The sequence below is a fragment of the Seriola lalandi genome, unplaced genomic scaffold, assembly GCF_002814215.2.
Source record: "Seriola lalandi dorsalis isolate HSWRI2012SDOR001 ecotype SW California unplaced genomic scaffold, Sedor1 jcf7180002054875, whole genome shotgun sequence".
Taxonomy (NCBI): Eukaryota; Metazoa; Chordata; class Actinopteri; order Carangiformes; family Carangidae; genus Seriola; species Seriola lalandi.
In genome coordinates this window covers 1183131-1195996 of record NW_019525428.1, presented here as the reverse complement: position 1 = coordinate 1195996, position 12866 = coordinate 1183131, and the positions used below count along the sequence as shown (strand labels likewise).

The 12866-nt window shown below is 44.1% G+C and overlaps 1 protein-coding gene across 10 annotated transcripts in view; it reads right to left on the bottom strand.

Annotated features, from left to right (window-relative positions):
* myo18ab (myosin XVIIIA b) overlaps positions 1-12866 on the bottom strand; it is a 107227-nt gene that overhangs the window by 34141 nt on the left and 60220 nt on the right. For all 10 annotated transcript variants that reach the window (XM_023428436.2, XM_087179897.1, XM_087179894.1 and 7 more), the window contains 4 exons: positions 7314-7442; positions 1818-1961; positions 1203-1292; positions 873-992 (listed from right to left, as the gene is read on the bottom strand). In XM_023428436.2, the coding sequence (XP_023284204.1) occupies positions 873-992; positions 1203-1292; positions 1818-1961; positions 7314-7442 (483 nt within the window). The remainder of the gene's footprint in view (positions 1-872; positions 993-1202; positions 1293-1817; positions 1962-7313; positions 7443-12866) is intronic.

Below are 12866 nucleotides of genomic sequence, written 5' to 3'. Positions count from 1 at the left end.
AAAAAAAAAAAAAAAAAAGAGGAAAATTATACATAAAAAAAGGCTTGTTTTCAGGGCAGCGCTCACACGTTCACTGCTGTTTTTAGGTCAAGACTTAAGGAGCCACAAGTTTAATTTCAGCTCCTTCTGATGTGTGTTTAGGGTCAGTGTGACATTAACTGCTGTCGGCTTTAATGTTTCCGTCATCTTATATCGCCATGACGATTACACCTCCCCCTTCACTTCCCGCTTTGATTTAGAAATAAGTTTTCTAGTATCTGACTTCCTGCTGTGGCGACAGCTGGATACTTTCTAATTGTCTCCTCTTCCACCGCTGACACGGCTGAAGCTGTCATGTCTGTGTGTGCAGCTGCTCGTGGACGGGCGGCGTTCATCAGACTGAAACCAGCCAAGAGACTTTTTTATTAAGAGACCTTTTAGAGCTGAAATCTATGGGCTCTCTCGACCTTTATAAAACTTCACTTAATGTGTCATCTCACTTATTGAGCGTGAGCTGAAAGTAGGATTTGAACCCTGATATTAATTAGATTTTAACCACTATTCTAAATGAATTAGACTTTCAAAAGGGGTGGAGCCTGCTGCAGTCAGAGGGGCGTGGTTGGAAACATTATTAGCAGAGTAGTAGAGTAGTGTAGAGATTTAAATCAGTATTAGAAACATTTCTGCAGCGTATACAAGACAAGTGATCTGCTATGTTGTAACTGTCTCATCTATGAGGCTCTGGGTGGGACCTGGGTATGATGTCACGAGGGGCGTGGCCTATTGCCAGTCCTCCACACAGTCCATCAGACACACTACTCGTCAAACCCGTGTTTTTAGAGTGTAAAAGAAAAACAACAGTGAAAGTCGGCCACGCCCCCTCCGGTCTCTACCTGCAGCTCCTTCATGTCTCTCTCCAGACGGAGTCTCTCAGAAGTTTCGGTCTCCAGCAGCTGGGAGGCCGACTCCCCGGTGTTCCGCTCATCAGCCAGCTCTGATGACAGCTCTGTGATCTGCAACACACACACACACGCACACCCACACACGCACAAACACACACACATTAATATATACCTTATAAGAGTTACTCTGTCAAGAAAAGAAGAATAGTCTCAGACAAGATCCAAATCCTCTTCTGTACACGTGTGTGCATGTGTGTGTGTATGTGTGTGTGTGTGTGTGTGTGTGTGTGTGTGTGTGTGTGTGTGTGTGTGTGTTCGTACCCGACTCTCCAGACGGTCACTGTTGAGTCTCAGCTCGTTCCTCTCTTTCTCCACCTTCTCCAGCTTCTGCTTCAGCTGCTGAATCTCTTCCTGAGAGAGAAAAGACAGAAGATGTTGATGCTTGTGACGACGCAGCAGATGAAGTGAATTAATCAGCATATAAAGTGATATTTGATAAATTGTAAGGGTGTGACTTATGGGTGTTACCTACGTTCCTGCTGACAGATATGATGCAGTCAGATTGATTAAATATTTAAACATCCTTGTTAAATCTTTAACACAAATCCAAGTTTTAGACTCAGACTGGTTAAAATTCCAGGTATTTCAATGATAAAGAAAGGAAATGAAATCCTGGAAATACTTTCAAGGATATTTTGATGCGGATATGTTAAATTTACAGGAAACCGCCGCAGACATAAAACTCAATGATGTCTACTTATATTTAAAGTCTACATCAGCCTTCAAAAATCCATCAGTCTGACATTCCACCGGAAAGATGTTTGCTATTCCTGTTCACTAGCTGTGACTCTAGAGAAACAATTCAAAAGAGTGTGTGTGTGTGTGTGTGTTTGTGTGTGCGTGTGTGTGTGTGCGTGTGTGTGTGTTTGTACGCACGTCCTTCCCACGGATCTGTTCCTCAGTGAGCTGCACCTCGATCAGAGGTCTGACGGTGGTGAACAGCTTCCACCACGGCCAGCCTTTGACGCCACGATTCTTCTTTATGTTCTTCTGGATGCAGCGGATGGCCAAGTCCTGGATCTGTCTCACACACACACACACACACACACACACACACACACACACACACACACGCACACACACACACACACACTGCATTTGTACTGTAACCAAAGGGCACCGAGTGTTTTCCCATGTGGTGAAGTGTCTATAGAAGAAATATGGACGCAGCGTCTGTGATGTCACACGAGCCACAACTGAGAGAGCCAATGAGAGAAATGCAGTCATATAGAAGAGGGGACAGTGTCCAGCACTTTGTTGCCGTATTGTGACAAAGCGTTTTTTAATGAGCCCCTGGTAGAGTTTGATTTTCTTAAACCTCGATTCAAGCTCCCCTCGTCACCACGACAGCGTGTTGCCATGCCCACAGTGCACGGAAGACAATAAGACACAGAGACGGTAAAGCAGTGAAAGCCGCAGCTGTTTGCAGTGCAACAGGAAAATGTTCATCATCCTGCAGGATGTTAAAGTCACTGTAAAGCTGCTCGGACACGAAGGAGAGTGTTGTGCAGCGTTCTCAATATTTTTCACGGACATGGATGAAGAATAAAGTTCAATTTTAAAATTTTTTACTGTTCTAGTCCATGACACACGAGCTTCACGGAGGCCTTGTCTTTCTAGTGACGTACTTCCTTTAACACAGACAGTTGAGGTGGGACATCGATATTGTGGAGGATTGATCTTGAGTGTGAATCTGTTATGATGATTTTACATCCACCTCCGCAGCATGAGGTCACCGCTGATGACGCACTGCTGTCCGGGACAGTGTCGACTCATCGGTATCTCTCCATCGCCGCCTGGGAGAGACTGTAGGACGAGAAGATCCGGCTTCTACTGAATGTTCCTCGCTGAGTGGGTTTACTGGACACCAGATGTTTGCATTTGCATTGTGAATATAGTTTGAGAATGAAATAAGAAAAATCTTTTCATGCAGCTCCTCCCAAATAAGAAATGTTGTGCAAATCTTAAAATGAAAACCCTGACTGTTCTTTGATGAAGATTAATTTCCAACTCTGTTGCCATTTGTTGAAGCAAATCACGACGAGACAGTCTTTCCTCAGCCATTTTCTCCATGATAGGAGAAACCTAATCAAAGAGAGGACTCGTCAGCACTCACCCAGCCTCTATAATCATGCGTGCACTAAAATCTGTCAGTTCTTTCCTTCACCTTCGCGTCCAAGTGCTGGTTGATTGAATGATGGCTGCACAAATTAAAGTGTCAGTGTTGCTCTGGCAGCTTGTTGAAGAGGCGTTCAGAGAAATCTTCCCTAACTGCAGGTAATCTGGAGAGCCATTCATAACACACAACTGGGACAGATTGCTCTCCGCAGTGAAGACCGGCGATGGAAATGTTGCTCATCAGAGACACTTTCACTTAGTTACAGCACATTCATAAACTTGTTTAAAGATGTGATATTCAACAACGTCTCAGCTTTATCTAAGTAGAAAAGAAAGTCTTAGAAACATGAAAGCTTGTCATAGGGCTTTAAAACGAGGAAGGATGGAAACAGCACTGCAAACATTTATCTTTTTCCTGTTTGTTTTTGAGACCTGGTTCAACATGTTCACAGCAGGACAGGTACGTTTAGAGCAGTGCTCCCCAACCTGTGGGCCACTAAAGGTATAACAAGTGGACCAACAATTATATAAAAATATATATATAACTAACTTTTTAAACTTTTTAAAAAGAAATTATCTTTAAAAACATTAAAAATGTTTCGAAACGTCATCAAACAAAAAGGAAAAATTGAGTGTCCTACACGTTTCCCCTGGTTTCAGTCCCATCCTGAATCTGATCGTAAATCTAGAAAAATTTGTTTTCTTACACTTTGCCTGAAACTACACGGAGCTAATATCTTTTTACTTCAGTGAGTCTTCTGCTGTGACTTGTGTCTGCTCTCTACTTCCTGTAGCTGCGCCTGAAAGAGAGTCTGATCCCCGTCATTCAGTCTGTTTACATGAACACAAGTATCCAGGTTACTCAGGTAAGCGGAAGAGGTGTTTACTTGCACTGTAGTAACCTGGTTACTGCGTTCTGTCTTCAGGGAACTATTTAATGAGACTCAGTGCTGGTGTCAGGCGGAGGGATCCTCCCACCCCCCCATGTTCCTCCACTCTGAACTGTTCCCCATGAGAACCAGCAGAGGGAGAGACTGCAGGGCCTCCAAGCAGCCCGAGCATCTCCTCTGTTCGTCTGCTCTTTCTCCAGCTTTCCTCCCTTTTCTCCTTCTCCTTCTTCTCCTTCTCATTTATTTTCATTGCCGTGAACGCCGCTCCTCCAGGCAAGGGGGGGAGGGGGGAGGACATGGAAGGAAACGGGGGAGGTTCCCCAGAGCAGGCAGAGAGACTCGATGGAGGAACAAACTAATTGACTGCGTGTTGTGGAAATAGAAAGTGGGCCTAAGCAAATTTAAATCTACCTTTCTGAGTATATATGGGCGTTTTTATCAACGAGGAAACAATGAGTCAGCACAAAACAAATTAAAGTTTTGATTCGATTTCTCCTGCCGCTCCTTTGCCCCTCCACTGCCCCGTAGTTTTGCATATATACTCTGTTTGAAACCCATTATTGCACTTCCTACTTTCTTGTCAAGATTAAATGTCGTTGAACCCGTTTTGCAGAGTTTCTCTGTGTTCAGCTTTCGTTTAAAAACACATTGTATTGCAAGAAAACATAATGACACGATGACAACACTGCCAGGGCGTGTGCGTAGTATTTGTGTGCTGTATGTGTTGGGATGCTGTTGCGCCCCGAGTCTCTGGACACCAGGGAAGAGACTAAACAAAGACAAGACTGAGATGGTTCCATCTGGGAACAAAGTAGTGCAGTGCAGACGTGGATACAAATGCTCCTTTGGTATTACATATGACATACTGCAGACTGCAGGAGCTGGACAGTTAAAGAGAGAGTTCAAACTGAACAGGGGGAACTGGAACAAGCTTTCAGCCGCTGTGCTCCCCCGACTGCTGCGACCATCAGATGTGCACGAGCCGTGACTGGCTTTAAAAAGAAGCTAAAAACTGCTCAAAGCAATCAGGTAATTAAAAGAAGTATCTGACAGATTAAACTTTCTGTTCAACCAACATTAGCAACTAGTGGCTTTCAGTGGACACGAAGGCATGAACCTAGTCCCAAATGACATCAATTACAGGAGATGACTATTTACCCCGAGAGCTGAGGCTCAAACTGAGGCGTTCAGGGGCGACAGAGTAGTGAAGTGAAACCCAAATGCCCTTGAAAAGTAATTTCAGTTGGCAGGCCTGAGCCCAGCGCGGCAAGAAAGAATAAACCAAAATGGTAATGAGAGGAGGACAGGGACCCAAAGCGCACGCGCGCGCACACACACACACACACACACACACACACACACACACATACACACACACACACACACACACACACACCAGACCAACAGAGTGCAGAGAGAAGAAAATTGCGAAGACAAAGACCTCTACAAGGGTAACTTGTAAAGCATCCAAAAAGCTCATTTGGCTACACTGTAAAAGCTTCTCCTTGGGTTTGAAGTCCTTTTCATTTCACTGTGAAGCGTCTAATAAATCTGAAATGTCATGATGTGCCTTTAAAATAACCACAGTGACAACAACATGAAGCTCCCGTCTGAACGAGGAAGCAGGATTTGGGGTTTTTGTAAAGTTCAAACCCCCGGTTTTTAACAGGTTTACCTCTTATATCGCCATGGTAACTCATGCCCCCCCCCCAGTGGGAACTGAGGCTGTTCTAGAGCAAAAGGAGGAACGACCCAGTGTTAGTGTGGTGTTCCTAATAAAGTGCTCAGTGAGCGTACATCTAGATATACACTCCCTCTCATCGCCAATGTTTGATGTGAACATGAACTGAAGCTCCAGGCCCGTATCCGCAGGATTTTATGCGGTGCACGTGCACGTGCACGTGATCGCTTGATTGGATAAATGCATGAGTGGTTAGGTGAACAGGTGTTTGGGCAAATTACATATTTTTGTTGATTGTTGGAGTGAAAATGATGATGTTAATACAGCCACTGCAGAAAACACACATTAAAACATTAAGCTTTTCTTCAGATGTTAATGAAATGTCACGTTTTATTTCAGTAAATTAAGAAAGTGACAAGAGCAGTGTAATTACAGTAATTGTATATGCGCCTTAAAACGTCATTATTTTTTGGCTGACGGTTTTCAATCCCAGAGAGTCTTTCTATTCTCTTCCTGCAGATCACGTCAACTCTGAATTATTTTATATTGTTTAAAATCTACCTGCAGATTCTCTGTGCTCACTGTGTCCTGCTGTAGGACCAAGCCGCTTTTCACCTTCCCTTTCATTCAGTCATCGGCATCCAGAATGTGCCGATATTTAGCGGACACTGACTTTTATGATGAGGTCAAAGGTAAGGTTTCCACCTTCCTGCAGGTTCTTTGCAGTCATGTGATGTTCTGCCTTCCTTTCTGTCCGGCAGACAAACAGTTTTATCTCAAGGTTTTCTTGGTCATCCAGATTTCGTCTCGACTTCCACACTTCCCATAACTGTCATTTCTTAATGACATTGCAGATTTCAAGCCGGAAGAGCTTCGATGTCTTTTTAAAGCTTCTCCGCTTTATAGGCATCAATTAGCTTCTTGTTCAGACCCTCAGTGAGTTGCCTGAAGAAGAGCCTGTGTCACGGTTTGAAGAGTCAAGAGTATTTATCAGATCTGAAACTGTCATCGGGAATTGTCAGCTGATGACAGTTCTTGACCCGCCCTTCAAGTCCTAACGAGTCACTTAAGGCCCAGTGAGATCTTGACGTCCTGAGTGAGCAGAAAGGTGCCCGAACTTTCATTTTTCTGTATTTTATAAAAAGGAACAGTGCAACTTTCAGGCCTGTTTGGCTTCGACAGACTGACAGTTGATCACCGGGGAATCCCAGATTCACTGCAACAATAGAGCGTCGGTTCAGCGGGGAGGGGAGCGAGTGAAATGACAAGAAGCCACAAGGAAATAAGAGACGTAGCTTGAGTTCATCTCAGAGGAAATCATCTTACGACTGCCAGCTTTGTGCTCTCTCAAGACTTCTCTGGTATTTTCCTTAGGCCACAACAAATAAGTATTCCCCAACAGTTAATTAAGGACTTATAGTCCAAATGCCACAACAGCTGTGACTCCATCTTACCTCTTTACACTATAGAACAGAACTATCATGAGACGATGGCATTAAGCTCCGTTGATTACATTAACCATGTAGTCAAGACAGGGGCTGGCAGATGAGGACAAAACCACCTTAAAATAAATATTCCTCTAGTAAATACCAGTTTTATAAAAGCCATGGTGCAATGCTGGAAACACCAACACCCTTCAGATACACCGGAGTGATCCCAGCCCACTCAGTGCCACAGTCTTACCTTCCTCTTCTTGAAGGCCTGTCTGGCCAGGTATCCCCTGCAGGCCGCCTGGAACAGAGAGATGTTCCTCCTGGTCTTCACGTCCCGCTGCTCCTCCAGCTTGGACAGAGTCCCTGCTCTGAAGAACACCTGCAGGAGGACAGGGACAGTTAGGACAAAGTTTTTTGAAGGTAAAGATACACGATAGGTACAGTCAGGAAACATCACTTCCCAACTTAATGTGATTGTAAAACTTGCTGCGATTTCAAGTGGATTTTAAGGGTTAGGCTTTGGCACACAGACAGAATCGGTGCGGACCTCTGTCCAAATATCTGAGCGCTTATAAATGGCAACACGCCAACCCTGCACTTAAGAATTTCACAGATAACTTAATATCCAATCACCTTCAAGTATTAACTAGTGAATGGGAACAGAGCTGATTCTGAATTCCCCTCCATCAGTTTATGTCCTCCAAACTTTAAACATCACCAATAAAATCACTGACCCCCGACCTGCAGCTGGTAGGCCTACAGCACGGAAAAGACACATGAGCAGTAAACTTCTAAAAACATGACTGGTGGTGTTAACCGTGGTTGGAGTACCAGCCGACCACGTGCAGATCCAGGGGTTAATGGGGTAATCTAGGAGATGTGGGTCCAGTAAGGATATCATATCCGATCGGGTTTTATCTTCAGTATGTATTTACAGCTACAGCTGCACAGTGCAACACACATCAACCATTTGATGTGGGTCAATTGAGGCCTGGAGCTCACACTCAACACATTATGCAGACAGAAGAAGTCGTCGAGCAGGGACGAGTCAATCCGGGAAGCTAATGTGATAAAATTGCTGCTCTTTTGAAGCTGCTGTGTGTCGCCTCTGGGAAACAGGATCCTGACAAGACGCCACATGCCAGCCTGTAACGCAGGCTTTTACACAGAAAACAATGGGCGTGGGTGTTTTGATATTTCTGTTTGACCCCCTGACACTTTCAGCATTGCTGCCGAATACTTTAACAGGCTTGCGTAACGCTTTGTCTACTGCCGTCCAGTGTGGTCAACACATCAGCTGACTGCACTTTGTGTGTCTTAGCTGAGTTTTTCTGTCACAGGGAGCAAAGTAAAATATTATAAAAGTAGATTGTGGGAAATGACGACATAAGATCTGATCTATCATGCACTGATGTGCAGGTTCTAAGGAGAGATACTGCTACTGCTTTGCCAGGAAACAGGGGGAGGTGGTCACAGCTACACAGGAAGTGAAGGGTTACTGGATGACGACTGGAGTGTAGATTTTCAGCAAAAGCTGAATTATTAATTAGCATGTTTTTTCATCTGTCCTGAGTGAATAAAATCAGACAAATCAGACAATCTGGAGATGTTTTTCAGACAACAACCACCAACACTGTAGTGCCTGCTCAGAGAACTGACAAGAAGTCGTCCAGTGTTTGAAGAGATGCCACAGAGGTGGTCCGTCAAAAGGGCTCCGTATGTCCTGTGTTTATTTTGAATATTATCTTACATTGGCGCCAATAGACAAACTGCAGTCCTGTTCTCACTGGCAGGAGATCATAGATCAATCCCTGTAAATATCAATCCACGCAAATCTTCAAATGCAGATGTGCATGTTTTCAATGTGCTCTCGCTTTGTAAGTGTTGCCCAGTGCTGCTCAGAGCTTGTGTTACTGGTTCAGTTCTTCCCTGTGCACAGCAGCTGTCTCACTGATTTTCCTGGCCTGATCATTTTAGTCTCATCCAGAGAGGTTCCGGCGTCTTTCATCTCTTTTGCTGATGATCTGGGCAGCAGTGCTGCTTCCTGAATACCAATGAGAGCACAGTTTAATTTTTGACTGGAAACGAGTGATGGCCGGCTGACACTGCCCCCCCCCCCTGTAAAAAAAAAAAAAAAAAACCTACATCAAAATGCCTCCAACTCCTTCTACATTATTTGTATCTGGGGACGGACACGTCTCTGTTCCTCGGCTCTGAATTAGCTGGCAGCTCTTTATGGAAGTAAATTCATTAGGCAGAGTTTGTGTGATGCGTTGTCCTTCAGAGGATTTGACTGTTCCTTACTCTGACTGTAATTTTCAGAATTGGCTGAGGAGAGGAGAAAGTGTGGCTTGGGTTATGGCCAGGAATTAAGACTGTTGTTTAGATTTCATGCGGACCTTGTGACTTCACAACTGTGTAACAACGTTGTAATGTGCAGTAAATATTTACCCAGCCTGCAAGCGTTTTGTGAGCCAGACTTACACTCGGTCCTCTTGAATATTCGCTATTTCAAATGCATATACTGACAATCCAACGGGGTCAATCTGGTCATGTAGTGATTAGCACGGCTGTCTCGCAGTAAGACGTTCAAAATCCACTGGCTGGCTATGGCCTCTCTGCCTGGAGCTTGCATGTTCTGCCTGAGCCTGTGTAGGTTTCCTCTGCACTGCTCTGGTCTCCTCCACAGTCCGAACATATGCAGGTCACATTAATTCGAGACTCTAAATGGCCTGTAGATGTAAATGGCTGTGAACCCCACCTCTTGCATAGCGTGAATCCGGACAGGTGCAGATCCTGCACAGAACAAGGCTTTATTATGACTGCAGAGTTGGTCCACCCACAAATTCTACAACCACCATCAATTAATTTTCCTCCAGTGGGAAATGTGCTGTGGACAGATGATGACACTCTGGCCTGGGAGGAGACAACACATCTGGTTTAAAATGAACTGCTGTGTTCCTCGGAGACACTTTAGTCAGGCAGAGAGCCATGTACAAGTTGGCAGCGCAACACAGGGACAGCTTGGCAGTGAGAGGTGGTCCACATTTCATGTGTTATGGGCGACACTTTTATGCTGGATGATAATGATTCCTACAACAAAACTCGGGTGTAAGAATAACAGAAAGAGTTGGGTGAACCAGTGTCATGTGTTTCACTGGATGTTGACTGATTCCAAGAGAATCCTCTGTTGCTGCTGCATCATATCTACACCTACAGCATGAACCATTGCTGAATATAGCAGAGAGTTGTGTTCATGCCCTGAGACAGAGCTTGGCAGTAAGGTTGGGAAATATGGCACCCAACTCATTTGCACCAAGGAATAGCAGCAGTGGTGTTGTCCTAATGTCTATGCACTTTTTGTCATAGGGTGCAGCACTGTAAAAACCTATGGATGGGTTTCACTGCTGCTTTTTTTGAGGTTGTAAGCATGTGGACAGATCTTTGGTAGTTAAGGTTTAAGTATGCTTGAAATGAACGTGTCATCTGACAATATCCAGCAGCAAAATTGTGTTGAACTATCCTTACACTTAAAGGCAATGTTAAAGGCCTGCCATCATAGCCTCTTTCTGCCTGCACCCAACCCCCTCCTCGATTGCTCTCCGAGAACAACCTTGTTTTGCATCTTTGTAGTCTGATCACAGTAAAATTTCCAATTGGAAATACTCGCGCAAATATTTGTTTTTAATGGTCTTGTACCGGCCATAGGCTGAAAAATGAGGCCGACACGAAAGTGCCAAAAACTGCAGTTCCTCTAAAGACCACTTGAGGCCGGTTCCAAAAGTGAGTCAATCCCCATAGACTTTGCTCCTTCTCCTCTTTGCCCATTTATGGAATAGCCGAGAGTTAGGGGCGGAGTCAGGCACTGCCAAGATGGCGATGGTGGGGCAGCTCACTCTGAGCTTCAAAACCCCTCTTCAGAAACTTACGGGTGACGTCATGAAGGCGAGGTCCATCTTTATTTAAAGTATGTCTTGTACTCATTTTGAAAGAGAAATTTAAATCCTGCCTTCTCTTGCCAACACAATTTTGCACACCTGGCCAATTGCTACGTAAACTGAATGTGATTGCCTCGCTAATACTCATCTTTCCTGTTTTTCTATCTGACTGACATATAACTGGTTGAAAATAGCATTCACTGTGTCATGTGAATCATTGTTTCACCACTTTTCAAACAATGTTCAATATCGCCGATGTAAGGACGTTTTCATATTCCCAACATTAAATAAGCAATATTTTAATTAGTTTTTATCACGCAGCCCAACCCAACTATATGTAATTCTCCACTTTCGCGCCGCATATTTATTCAATCTCTCACAGCGCATGATGTACACAGTTTAATTATAGTATATAAATTACGTAAGTGGCCCAGTGTGTGGGTTGGTGACACTTCCCATGTGGGTTGGTTGGATCTCTGCGTATCTCATCTACCAGTAAAACTAACGTGAAACAAAACCCATTAGTAACATTAGAAATGTGAACATCAGAAGACAATAAAGTTTTGACTTGAAACTTTATCTGAACTTGGGGAAACTAGTGGGCAGAGTGTAGAGTGACAAGCACCAACACAAAGGCAAGGTTAAACTCCCTGCCAAGAAACTTCTCTAATTGACAGCTAAAGGCGCACACTGTTTTTTATTCCACAGACATTCACAGATCTAATTAACAAAACCATCAGCCTGTCTTTTTCCTTGTGATTAGCTGTTTTTTTTGTTTTTTTTATCTCAAAGACTTGGAGTTTGGCAGCGTCTGACTGCTGCTTGGCAAAGGTCGCAGACACAGAGAGCCACAGAGATCAGCCGCTGCCCATAAAAAGAGAACAATTTAAAACAACACACACCAGGACAGCTGAAGGTGAGAATAGTAGTGTTAAGATTTGTCACTGCGTAGGAACAAAACAGCATTGATTTCTTGATGCCTACCGCAACTTTTGCTAGAAAAGCAGGTGAAAAGAATAGAAAATGTTTCTAATTATCTGTGTAATTGAGAGTGTCACTGAGTGAAAAGACACTGGGGCCTGAAGCACGGTCGTTCCTCCTTGATGGTGATACAAAAGACGCAACTGTCAAAGAAAGTATTGTGCCCATACAGAGAGTCTGATTTCATATAGAGTCTCCAGTGTTTTATGAGTTTCCATCAATGAACTAGCGACTGTCTCAAAGTCAACATCAAAAGAAAGAGTTAAGTTTTCTGGGGAAAAACACAATAGAGTGTATTGTAATAGTTTAATGGTCTACATGTTAAATTCAGTACTAATTCCATCACATCTACTTCACTAATAAATTTCAGTCTTTAATTTGTTCAGTGTTTCCCTACTGCAGAGACTACATTGTCATGACGTTGCAACTACATGACTCTGCAGAGGGCGTTTAATTTGAAACGACGGACAAAGTGGAGACAAGTGGCCGAGAAAAGAGGGCAGAGAGAGAAAGACGAGAGAAGGAAGAGAGAGGTATATTTACCTAGCTATCATTAAATCGGATATCACCTATGGATATTCACTCTACCGCACTCCACCCAGATACAACAAAACCCATCATAGGCTGACTGGTCATCAGGCATACCGGGTCAAATCCCAGTGGGTTGCCATGTCTGTGGGCCGGTGGACATCAAAACATCCATAAAGTTTTTACCGGCCCCGTTGTGTCAGTCTCTCTACTGTCTCTCTGTGTGCCTGTCATTCAGGGTGCTCATGAGAGCGTGTGGTCCTGGACTGGGCTCACTTCACCGACATAGGTGTGGTGCTGCTGGAGCAAAGCGGAAAAGCGCTCTGCGACATTAATTTTATCCAAGTTAGGGAACA